This window comes from Balaenoptera ricei, chromosome 8 (assembly GCF_028023285.1).
Source record: "Balaenoptera ricei isolate mBalRic1 chromosome 8, mBalRic1.hap2, whole genome shotgun sequence".
NCBI lineage: Eukaryota > Metazoa > Chordata > Mammalia > Artiodactyla > Balaenopteridae > Balaenoptera > Balaenoptera ricei.
Genome location: NC_082646.1, coordinates 61,108,323 through 61,121,066, shown reverse-complemented (window position 1 = coordinate 61,121,066; position 12,744 = coordinate 61,108,323). Strand labels below are relative to the sequence as shown.

The window sequence follows — 12,744 nt, the reverse complement described above, 5'->3', positions numbered from 1 at the left end:
TCTGAGTGCACTTGACCGATGAGGAGGGCACCCTGCATCACCCTTTACTCTCTGGGGCATGTCCTGCCTCACAGTTAGTGGTGAGCCTGCCTATCTACTGACTTGCTCCGGGTCAGTGGGGGAGGAGTGGGTGGGGCTGACATTTCCTACGCTTCCACGAAGTGCCAATTGCTGGCAAAGCACTTTCACAAACGTCATCTCATTTAATCTTCTCAACAACCCAGTGAAGCTGGGCTTGTCATCTTGCTTTACAGATGAGGCAACAGAGGCTCAGATAGAGGCGCGCGCAGTCAAGCCGGACGGGACCTATCAGGAAGTGGCAGAGCTGGACCCGTCTCTGCTCTCTCCCCAGCTGGACCGTGGCCCTGCTGGTTCCTCCCTGGTCTCACCCCCAGACTTAGCTCTTCAAGGAAGCCTTCTCTGACTGCTCCAGCCCACATGGTTTCCTCCATGAACTCCCCGAATTCAAAGCACCTGACTGTATCCTGGGCACAGATGCCTTGTGACGCGTCTGGAGGTGTCTTGTGTGATCTGCTTCCTAAGTACATGAACAGAGGCAAGTCACTTAACTTCGTTGAGCTTCAGTTTAACTATAAGACGGGAATCATAAGATGTGGGTTATAGAGTTGTTCTGAGGACTGATATGACCTATGCTTGGGGGTGGAAAGCAGGGCCCTCCACGTAGTTCCCTCCCAACCTTCCCTCCCAGCCACTCTGCACATTTCTGCCCCCTTCTAGTGCTCCCCACAGGCCCTTTCTATGGTAGCTGCTTGAATGTTTGGAGTCTGACAGTCTAAGCCAGAGCTATGTACTCATCCCAGAGAGATGGGGCATTCTGAGCAGGCCTGTGCCATGAGCCCCATTACTGTGCTGATAGATTTGAGGTACCAGCAAAGGAAATACTAGGTGTCACCCTAATCTGGATCAACCTAATCTTTGGAGGAGTCAGAAGTCTCATGGTGACTGTGGACCCCCCCGTTCCAGATGAGCTTCTCCAAGGGATTGTATGGTCGCAAAGCTTTCTCTCTGGCTGTTAGAGCACAAGCAAATTTCTGACACTGCAGTCCAGTGGCCAACCCGGGAAACACTTGTGCACAGAATACAAATACCAATATGATTTTATTCAAACACAGGCAGGAACAATGACCTTCAGAGCTGGGTAAAAACAATAAGTTAAAATCATGGTTAGAGTTTCAGACAATCAGATAAAAAGTTTGAAGGAGGTAATTTCCCCCTCCTCTCCTACTGATTATTTCAACACAGCATAAAAATAATTTTATCTGTAAAATACCCTTATTCCCAAGCAAATGAACTGGAGGTCGGCCCTAGGATTTCCCTGGCTATGCACGATGCACAAAATCTCCACCCACCCTCCCCAACCCTTAAGGCAAAAGGGCCTATCATATTCAGGCAGAGGGTAGGCTCGTGTCAGCAGGAGGCTCTGGTCAAGGATACTGGGAGGAGTTTCCCAGCCGAAAGATGCCCCCTTGGGTCCCTTGGTCAAAAGACGGGTGGGCCACTTGGGCACTGGAATCCACCGTTTCTAGCCTTTGCCTCACCATCGGAGGAGGAAGCTGAAGTCCTGGCAGGTGGACACTGGGCTGGTCTGTGACGCTCCTCTAGTCTGGGCTGACTGGTGTCCAGGGACAAGGCTGGTGGTGGTTTCAGGGCTTTCATAGCCCTGAGGCAAGCCAGACAAAGCTGAGGGTGAGTGGGTGGGTGGTCCTTCCCTCAGTCTCTTGGGCTGCATTAGTCTTTCTGGGAGTATCGGGAAGAAAATATCCGTGCAATCCTGCGAGTTTCTTCCTCAGACAGGCTGGGAGGCAGCGAGTTAGGTCTGGGACGACAAGGTCTTTGGGACAGGGCTCCCCTGGTGGTCTCGCTCTTGCCCTGGAGAGGAAGAGGTCAGCTAGGTTAGCACTGCGCACATGGCACTGCCTAAAGATGACTTTGACTCTTCTCGTCTTTTGGTCCTTTGGCTAATACTGGTATAGAGCTGACTGATTTACAAAGCACTTTACATACCTGAGTGTGTTTAACCCTCACCTCGACCCCACAGGTTGGTACATGGTTCCCATGTCATGGATGAGGAAACTACAGTTCAGGTGAAATAAACTCAAGGTCCCACAGCTCGGAGTAGCAGACCTAAGATGTAAACCCCTGTTCAGACTCCTTCTGTGCCTCTGGAGGAGGAGGGGCAGTCTCCTCCAGGACATCCCTTCTCTTGCTGCGTGTGTCTAGACAAGTCATTTGTCCTTGAAGTGTGACTGTCCCGCGTGTGACCCTGCCAGGGAGAAGATGCTGGTGAATAATACACTCTCCGTATGGCCCTGGGGAGTTCCTGGAGCTGCCAGGTGACATGAAGCACATACCCACAGCCCTGCTACCAAACATCTCCCTGTCTTGGGCTGACTGGGTATCACGAATTTCCCCTTTAAGGTGCGTGCATTTGGGTTATGACATCGTGGTCCTCTGGACTCCTCTATGACTCACCCATTTGCTCCTCCAACCCTTTTGTTTGCTTGTTTCTGTGCTTACTCTGTGCCAGGTTCCTGCCCTGAAGGAGCTCAAAGGATACAGGAAAGCCACCCCAGGCAGGTGGCTGACAAGCAAGGCCCCAGGGAGGAGAGGGAGGCCTGGTAGAGGAAGAGGCAGTGCTGAAAGGACATGGGACTTGCCCCGACAGGCAAGCTTGGCTGACTCCACAGCGTGCAGCCTGTCCCCAAATACTGAAGGCACACGCACCACTCCCTAGGCACCAAGAATCAGCTTGGTGGAGACCCTAGAGATTGAGACTACTTCCCTGCCCCTTAGTAATTCTGCTAATGGGAAACTGAGGCCCATTGCTTGTGGGAGTGGAGTTGCTTGTGGGATCAGTAATATTCAGTAATTCCTTCTTTCCTTCACTTCTTTAACCTTCTTACGGCCTACTGTGAGGGGGAGATAGAGGTGAACAGTTCTCGATCTCCATAGCTCAGAGTTAAGCTGGGGAGACAGAGAGAGCTATTCAAAGAATTAGAATAGCAGCCAGGAAGTGATAGGGGGAATGGAAGTCAGGCAACCTTGAGGGCCCCTGCCAATCTGGAATTCTAAATGCCGAGGGAGTGCATACAGCCTGACAAGCTCTCAGCACTGACAGCCCACAGGCAGGTTCTCTTTGCGGAGAACCAAGAGCAAAGTGGAGCTGGAGGCTGGACACGCCCAGCAGAGGTGAGCACACACAGCTCCCCATCTTCCAGGCAGGCCTAGGCTAAAAGGGGAGAAAGGAAACCCACCCTGTGCTGGTGTTTGTAGTTCTTCCTTTCAAAACATGGGAGGCACCTGCAACCCATAATGCCTCAGGCTGGGGAGGCCAGCCACCCAGCCACTGCCTGAGGCCCTCTCCCTCCAGACTGGATGCTCCTGCAGGGCATGGCCTGACCCTGATGCTTGTGACTCCTACTGAGACAGGTCCAAGATGGGAGTTTGGTAGCTGATAGACCAGTGAATGGGTCAAGCCACGGTGACCAGAGGCTTAAATTAATTGGGGAGGAGACTGCCTCTTGTAGCAAATATCTCATTCAGTCATTCTTTCATTCATTCCAGAACCAGTGATTGCTCAAGCTAGAGGGGAGACGAATGCTGACCTACCCAGCAATCACAAAGAGGACGCTTAGAGCCCGGGAGCACAGAGAAAGAGCAATTCATGACAGCTGGGAAGGACAGGGCGGCTTCACGCAGAGGTGGGATCTGAGACGCACAGGGTTTCAGCAGAGCTGTGTGTGGGGTGAGGTCACTGCACTGGAGGGGCAGCATGAGGACGGGCCTGCACCTGCTAGCTGGGCTGACATCTGTGAACCAGCCACAGCCAGCCTCCCAGTACCCACACCTGGGCCCAGCAACCTGGGGGGCCTTATCTGCATGGCCCAGGCCCAGGGACAGGACGGGGTTTGGCTCTGTGTACTGGGCAGGGCAGAGCTGTGGAAGGTCAGCAGCATGTGGCTTTTGTTGACCTCAAAAGGGTCTAAAAAACATCTTGACTAGTAGTAAAGTCTCTTTCTTCGTCAGGGTTGCTATCCCGAGACGTACAGCCTTGGCAGGGCTGGGCAGAGGTGTAGCTGCCCACAGCAGGGACACCCCTCCATGTACCCACCACTCCTCTACTGAGGGGCTGCAGGGGCCTTGGAGTCTGGACAGTGGGTGTCACACGTGGGGTGAAGTCCCTGGAAGGGTACTTTCAAGAAGATGGACTTGAAACAACATGAAGGTGGAATCTGGACAAAGAATATGAGAGAGGATGCTCCAGGTGGAGACTTAGCTTGAGCAAAGGTGCGGAGAAGGAATTTATTTGCTGGGAAAGCCAGGGGGATGGGACTGGCTGACTGCAGGTATGGAGAGTAGAAGACAAACCCAGAGAGGGAGGCGCTCAAGTTCCTGAATGTCTGGGGAGGAACTGACCATAGCCCCCTTGGACTTTCCAATGATCTGGGGGCGTGGGGCTGACCACTGTCCTGGGGTGAAAGACAGAACAGGCTTTACTGTGGTCTGGGTGTTAAGCCTGGCAGTACATGAGGGGCTCTGATTGTCCCATTAAATCCATCCAGCTCTCCCATTAACTTCTCCCACTTCCAAATATGGGGACCTGCTCTTTTCTGGGCACCTGGACACCCAGGCTTCTCGGCCTATTGTTTGAGACAGACGTCTCAAAGGAGCCTTCAATGTCAAAGGTAGAACTCCACCAGGGAGAAAATAAAGCATCAGGGGAGGAGTAAGGAGCAGTGGTGGCAGGAAAATATGGGGCTTCCAGGGGTTCCTCAAACCAAGAGGCTAACCCTGGTGGGGGAGTTGGTTCTAGTCCTGGCTCTACCACTTCTTAGCCAAGTGGCTTTGGGCAAGTCACTTCCTCTCTGGGCCTTGGTTTCCTCATCTGAAAACAGATCAGGATGAGCAGATAATACAAGAGGAGGTGCCCTGTAACCCAGGGACTTTTCCCGGCCCGTGGCTCCCTCTTTGGCCAGCTCCCTGTGATAGCATCTTCTCCAAACGCTCTCTTAGGAGGCTCCAGCCCTCTTCTTGGCCTTGAAATGTGAGCTGATTCAAGCCACTGTGTTCTGGGTTCCCTCCATCCAGTCCCCAGATGGATATCCCTACATAGGGCACATGTTTCCAGGAGGGTGGCAGGTGCAGGTACCCCCATTTACCCCTGCTTCTGGGTGTCCCTGGGACTTTCTCAGAGGGGAGGCAGTGGGGTGGAGTGGAAGGAACACTGGTCTGTGGCCCAGCCCAACTGCCCCACTTGCTTGAGGCCAAGACACTTTGTCTGTCTGGGTCTCAGTATCTTCATTACCAAGTGGAGCTGAGAACTTGTTTGCCTCCTTGCCCCAGGTCTACCGTGAAGCTGAAATACAATTCAGATGTGACCAAGGCTCTGGCCAGATACAAAAGCACAGGGGCTAAATAAGCTGGAGACACCAGCTGCGGAGAGCAAAATGAAGCCCTGCTGTTCTGAGACCTCACTTCAGCTGGAGTAGAAGTGGGGTACAGCACCCCCAAAGGCATGCCCAGGGCTAGGCCAGGACTGGCCATGCTCTCCCCCTACCATTGCCCCCCACCCAATGAACCCCTGGGCCAGGCATCAGGACTGAAGTTTTTTTTTTCCAGAGCAGATCCCTTACATGACATAAACACTGCCTCAGGGGCTGGAAGCAAAACTTTCCAAAGAGCTGAAAACAGAAAGTAAACAGCTGGCTGGCTCTGGCTGGCTAGGATAGGGCTGCCAGCAGACTGCTGCTTCAGAGGTGAGTGAGGCTCGGTAGAGCCACCTGCCTTGTTCAACTTTCACCTCCTTGGCTGCTGCCTTCCCCTGTGGTGGCTCCCAGAGTCCTCTCCAAAGGCTGGGACTAGGACTTCCTTGTGCTAAAGAGAGTAGCAAACTCAGCAGCTGCAACTAGGAGCAAGGGGGAAGCGAGGATAAGACACGCAGACCAGAGGCCCAGCCTTGGGAGGCAAATCCTAAATCTGACCACCTAGCCCAGCCGCAGTGTGGCTGGGCTCCACGCTCTGAGCTCACCCTCCATTCCTGCCTTAGAGTTCTGGTCATGCGGTTCTCACTACCTACACGCTGCCTCTGTTCCTCCCCACCCCCCGATGCCTCCCTTTCCTTCCTCCGAGAAGCCTTCCCTGACAACCGGCCTATTCCACAGGGCCTGGGTCACCCCCTCAGCCAGGGCCTCAGTCTCCCAATCTACACCGTGGAGACGCCAGACTAGATCAAGGCTCTTCAACCTTCTGAACCCACTCCCTGCCAGTGAGAGGGAAGGGTTAAAGTGACACTCTTGGAACTCCTGGCTCCTCCCAGACTCTGGCCTCAGCGCTCAGGCAACTTGAGCCTAGCACCTGCCCAGCAGACCCGTAGGCCCTTTCCCTCGCGGTGCCGGCCAAACTGCATCTGGGCCAAGGTGGGCACCAGCCAATTCTGGCTGCTTCCCCTGACTTCTGTACACCCTTGGCCAGAGAGCTCATCTCCTCCTCAGAGCTTTGTGTGGCCTTAATCAGAAGCTCTTTGACCTTTGGGACTCCTCCTGGGGCTCTGCGGAGGGCTAGGGACTTGGTAGCTAAAAGAGGTGAGGTAATAGGTCAGGGCTTCTTGCCCCAAGATGGGCAGCTCAGCCATCAGGCCTGGACCACAGGCTGAGAAGAGGACACCAGGCTCAGGAACTTCTCTTGGACTCCAACCATCTGGTCTGGTGATTTTGTGGAGGACTGGGTTCCTCTACCAAGACTGTGTTTCTCTTAGATGGCTCTGGGCTTGGGGAAGGGAAACCAAGGGACAGAAGAATTCTTTGGGCTCCTCAGAGAAAAGCAGCAGCCTCAGGACTCAAAGGCAGGCAGGCCACGGACTTCTGAGGCTAGGGCTCTACCATCCTTAGGTGGGGGCAGTGGGTCATCCTGGGCCTCTAACTCAGGGTCTGAACTGAGCACACAATCAACTGCTAGGGCCCTGAGCAATGCTCTCCATCCTTCTGGGGCTGCCCTGTGGGGTCTAACTTCCTGGCTCCCTGCGGCTCCCTGCGCCTGGTGCTAAGCTTTTGATGATGTCCCTATCCCTTAGCATTTTTTTCCTACTAGTCCCCCCAGAGTGTAACAGCACAAGAGGGGAAGTTGTCTCAATAATAATGATGATAAAAATAACAATAGTTAACATTCATATAGTTCCTACTATGTCATGTGCTAAAAACTGCTCTAAGCACTTAACATCTTACTCAGTTAACCCTACACAAGCTCTAGGAGGGAGGTACTGTTTCACACATTTTTCAGATAAAGGAACTGAAGCACAGAAAAGGTAGGTAACTTGCACCAGGTTACACAGCCCGAAAGTGGCAAAACTGAGCTCTGAACTTAGGCTGTCTGGATTCAGAGGCCATGTGCCTAACTGCTATACAAAACTGCCTGGTAGGAGAGAAGAGGGACGTATAGCCACAGATTAAGTCCGTGTTGCCTCCTCAGACGGCCAGCAGCAGAGCCAGGGCAAGAAACCAGGTTTGGGCTTCCCTGGTGGTGCAGTGGTTAAGAATCCGCCTGCCAATGCAGGGGACACAGGTTCGAGCCCTGGTCCGGGAAGATCCCACATGCCGCCGAGCAACTAAGCCCGTGCGCCACAACTACTGAGCCTGCGTGCCACAACTACTGAAGCCCGTGTGCTTAGAGCCCATGCTCTGCAATGAGAGAAGCCACTGCAATGAGAAGCCCACGCACCACAACGAGAGTGGTCCCCGCTCGCCGCAACTAGAGAAAGCCCCCGCGCAGCAACGAAGACCCAACGCCATAAATAAATTAAAAAAAAAAAAAAAAGAAACGAAACCAGGTTTGCTGACTCAGCTCCCCAGCTTCCTGGAGTGCCTCGATCCCGATGATGTCTGAAACACTGTGGTCTGGCCAAGTGGAGGTGAGAACTCTAAGGTGGGGGGGTTGGACAACTCAAGGCTTTCAAGGGGACACTTGTGCCTGGCCTTGTTGCCGACCTCCTGCCTCCGACACGCACGCCTCATGAACAGTAGCATCTGGCCCCAGGCCTGTGGTTAGTCCAGGAGCTCAGATGACAGGTGGATTCTTGCTCTTTACTTCTGATTCCTATCCTGACTGCTTTGGTCCAGGCTGATCTCTCCCCAGCTCTGACCTCCTCTCTAGCACATACTGTTTGTACTTCCCAGTTACCAGATTCTGTTGATTCTCTGAGAGGTTTCTTTTCTCCAAATCCACAGCCTTCAAAGCCGTTCCTTCATCTTTGCTGAATTCTACTCATGCCACCCTACATGGCTCTGTCTTCCTTTCCCTGTACGCATTCTCTTTGTTTTGTTTTACTTAAGTACTAATATAGGCTAATGTCATTTGAGAAAGTTAGTGAGTGGTTTGGTGGCCAGTGCCTCTCAAGGAACTGTGACCTCCCTGAAGAGCGTCCATGGCACCACGTCTAGCACTTTAAGCACGACGGACGCTTGGTGGAGTTGGTGGAACTTACATATAAAGCTTAGTCCCCTGGGGAACTGTGAGCTTTGGCGGGGGAAGGGACCACAGCTCCTTCTCTGTCTACTTCTGCACCTAGCTCAGGACTATGGCTTTGTAACTTGCTGAAAGATGTACATTTCAAGTTTGAGGCCCAAACTACTTTCCTACTCTTTGGTCTGCCTGTCCTCAGACCCACCTCGGGCTCTCCTAGTCATCGATGGTAAGTTACTGGAGGGTTCTGAGTGGAGAAGTCACATGATTTATTCGATGATTTACTTAACATCTTAAAAACTTAAGAGGATACTGTATGGGGAATGGGGGCAAGGGTAGAAGCAGAAAGGCAAGTTAGGAGGCTCCTGCAACAATCTAGGCGAGAGATAATGACAGTTTAGACCAGGTAATGGTGGGAGTGGTGAGCAGTGGATGGAACTGAATTTAGAGGTAGAGCTGCCAGAATTTCCTGGTGGATTGGAAATCAAGGCATCAGAGAGGATTCCAAGGGTTTTGGTAGGAACAACTAAACTAGAAGGATAGAATATCTATTAACTGAGATGGAGAAGACCAAGGAACAGATCTGAGGAATAAAATCTGGAGTTGAGTTTGGATATATTGAGTAGGCAGCTGGACATACGAGCCTAGAGTTAGAGGAGAGGTCTGGGCTAAGATAATCATTATGAGTCTTCGGCATATAGAGGGGATTTAAAGCCTTGAGATCACACAGGATCATCTAGAAAGTAAGTGTAAATAGAGAAGTCTAAAGACCACACACTGGTCACCCCTATTAACAAGTAGGGGAAATGAAGGAGAACCAGCAAAGGAGGCTGAGCAGGAGCTGCCAACAAGGGAAGAGGAGAACCAAGAAGCACTGATGCCTTAGAAACAAGTGAAGAAAATGTTTAAAGACGAGAGATCAACTGTGTCACATGCCATGGAGAGATCAAAGAAACGGGGCACTCAGATTTAATAACTGGTTTAGGAATATGGAGGGTTTTTTTGGATTTTGACAACCTTGAAGAGTCCCTCCCTCCTCCGGTGGTAGAGTGGGGTAAGAGTCGGATTACAGTGGCCAATCACACTGGCTGCAGTATGGAGACGCATGGTGGTGGGAAAGTGTGGCTGTGAGTAAGAGTAGTTAGAAACAGCTATGGGGGAGACGACTGGGGCTAGATACTGAAATGGTGAGAAGTGAGTGGATTCAAAGATATTTAGGGGACAGAATTCACAGGCCTTGGTGATGGTGGGTTGTGGGGGATAAAGGCGTAGGAGGAGGGGAAGACGACACACATGCTCTGGCATGAGTAACTACATGACTGTGGTCGTGTTTACTGAGATAAGGAATGCCGGCGGTAGAGGGGGTGTGCAAAGGAAGATGACAAGCTCAAGCTTTGGATGTGCTGAATTGTTTGTAACATCAAGTAAAAGACTTCTAGGATGTAGCTGGATCCACGTGTGTCTGCAGCATGGCAGAGAAGTCTGGACTGAAGATAAGGATTTGAGAGTCATCAAACTGTAATAATAACTGAAATAATTGAAGTGGTTGAAATTTTCCCAAAGAAGCATCTACAAGAGCAGAAGACTTAAGTCTGGGGAAAACAACATGTACATTAGTGCTGTCTCATCCTCTACCTCCCCTTTTAGAGAAGTTGATAAAACTAGTTTGCCCCTGGAAGCTAAGCAAACAGAATCAGAAGTAACTATAAATAAAATCAGGGAGCTGTCCCATTGAAGAGTTACTTTATCACAAAGAGGAAAGAGAAAGCAGAGGCAGCAGAACCTGACTGATTCATAAGGAATTTCAAATGTGCCACTGGCTGGCTGTTTGATGGTCTTGCTAGACCCGCCATCCTCCTCCCTCCTTTGCTTCTTGAAGAGGTGACAACCAGAAGATGAAACAGTCATGAGGAAGGGGGGCTGAGAGCTGGCCTCTATTCCCTCTCTGTGTGACACCTGGTGCTCTTCAGTGCAACCATGCTTTGAGGCCTGATAACCCCATCTGACAGATGACACAGACTCAGAAAAATCAGAAGACTTGACGAAGGTCACACAGAGAACTGTATCCACTATGCTGTGGGGAAAAGAGGGGAAAACGCCTGTTTCACAAATGCTAGAAATAGAGACTGTCTGGGAGGTTCCTGGGTTCAGGTGCATTTTTTCAGTGTGGTTGAAGGATTAGGCCTTCCCTTAGATCTTGTGGTGAAGCCAGGTGAGCTAAGTATAGCTGTCCCAGGACACTGGTTGAGAAGAGTCAGCCTCTCAAAATGCTCCTCTTCAGCCTTCAGAGCCTTAGGAAGAGGCAAAATAGATGGAATCCTCAAGTTGGGGGTACAGGACAAGGCTCCTACCCTCCCCTGCCCACCTCTCACTTTGAGCTGTTGACTGTGCCTGAAACATAACCAAAAATAGAAGACAGAAGAGAAAACAGGGACTTCCCTGCCAGTCCAGTAGTTAGGACTCTGTGCTTCCAATGCCGGGGGCATGGGTTCGATCCCTGGTCGGGCAACTAGGATATCGAATGCCAAATGGCATGGCCAAAATAAATAAATAAATAAATAAATGGACATAAGAGAAAATAGAAGCTTCCATCAAATGGGAAACTATCACCAAATCTAATCCTATCTGCTTTAGCACCCATCTTCTCTGTCTGCCTGTAGGCTTGTATGCTACAGGGTGAGTTTTCTTTTTCTTCTCAACAGGCTAATATCTCCACATGTGCTCTGGATCCAGGGACTAGTCTTTCTATTCTCTCCCTCTCTTGCATCTTCCCCTTCTTCTTTTCTCTACTGGTCACTGCACTGCCGTACAGAAAAAGCTGAAGCCTTTCCCATATAAAAAAAACAAAACAAAAAACCAAAAAATCTTACCTTATCTCAGATGCTACCCCACCCGCTATCCTATACTTCTGATCCATATTCACAGCCAAATCTATGGAAGGACTTGGTGTCTCCATTTTGTCACCATTCAATCATTCTTAAAATTTAAATTACATACGATTTTGTGATTTCATGATGTAATATACCAAAGAATACTAACATATTTAAATTATGAAGCATGATAAAAATGAACATCAATAAACCCACAACCCAACCTAAGAACTAAAACATTGTTAATACTGTTGAATAGACCTATGTGCTCTTCCTCCCCCATCCTATTCCCTGCCTCTGCAACTATGAACATTGTAGTCAAACTCTTGAAAACCAAAGAAAAAAATCTTAAAAGTAGCCAAAGAACAAAGGTCACATAACATTCGGGGCAAGAGCAATAAGAATGATAGCTGCTTCTCATCAGAAACAATGGAGGTCAGTAGAATGTGGAGTGATAGTTCTAAAATGCTAAAACAGGTAATACCCTGGCGGTCCAGTAGTTAGGATGCAGAGCTTTCATTGCTGAGGGCCAGGTTTCAATCCCTAATCGGGGAACTAAGATCCCACAAGCTGCGTGGCGCGCCCAAAATTAAAAATAAATGAATGAATGAATAGATAAAATGCTAAAACAAACACAATTCAAGTTAGAATTCTATATCCAGTGAAAAAACATCTTTGAAAAATGAAGGCAAAATACATTTCAGCCAATTGAAGCTGAGAGCATCAGTTCCCAGTAGGTCTGCACTACATGAAATTCTAAAGGAAGTTCTTCATGCTGAAGGGAAATGGTAATAAACTGAGACCAGGGTGTGAAGAAGGAATGAAGCCAAGAGCATAAGTTGCAGAAAACATGCTGCTACAAACACATCAAGTAGTGAGAAAGGCTCATCACCAGTGAGGACGATGAACACCCTGATGTTTCCTGGATCGTGGGACTTTCAATGCTGAAAATGAGACAGCTCTGGGTGAACTGTGATGACTGGCTACCCTAACTAGGACCCAGAATAAGGTCCTAAGGAGGGAGGTGTTCCTGAGAGCAGCAGACAAACAATGGAGTTTTGCTGTGGGCAAGAAAGAAAAAAGGCTACAAAGTGTATGAGACTTTATCTTCTCAAAACTAGACTTGCCCTTTAACTGAAGTAAACATTATTACATCCCTCTCCCACCCTTTGTATCTTATGTTTAATAGATCAAAGATAATAAGTCCCCCCAGAAGCTGGCACATCAAGAAGGCAGAAACACAAAAGCAGGAACAGCACAAAAGCAGGAACAGCAGTTCCGTTTGGCAGTTGAGAGCTGACAGCTTGGACACAGTGACTCACAGACCTCCCTTCCTACAAGGCACATCTCACTCACATTTCACCCACTTGGCTGGGAGGGGAAGAGGGAAAGGAAACTA

At 50.1% G+C, this 12,744-nt stretch overlaps 2 protein-coding genes across 3 annotated transcripts in view; one reads left to right on the top strand and one right to left on the bottom strand.

The window, feature by feature from the left end:
• The window catches only part of DNAJB13 (DnaJ heat shock protein family (Hsp40) member B13), a 78,889-nt gene extending 78,236 nt beyond the window's left edge, over positions 1–653 (top strand). For both annotated transcript variants that reach the window (XR_009504626.1, XR_009504624.1), the window contains one exon: positions 255–653. The gene's annotated coding sequence lies outside the window, so the exon portion shown is untranslated. The remainder of the gene's footprint in view (positions 1–254) is intronic.
• A 447-nt stretch (positions 654–1,100) lies between these two features.
• C2CD3 (C2 domain containing 3 centriole elongation regulator) overlaps positions 1,101–12,744 on the bottom strand; it is a 125,838-nt gene continuing 114,194 nt past the window's right edge. Inside the window, exon 33 of the mRNA XM_059930825.1 lies at positions 1,101–1,890. Within this exon, the coding sequence (XP_059786808.1) occupies positions 1,750–1,890 (141 nt within the window). The 3' untranslated portion in view covers positions 1,101–1,749. The remainder of the gene's footprint in view (positions 1,891–12,744) is intronic.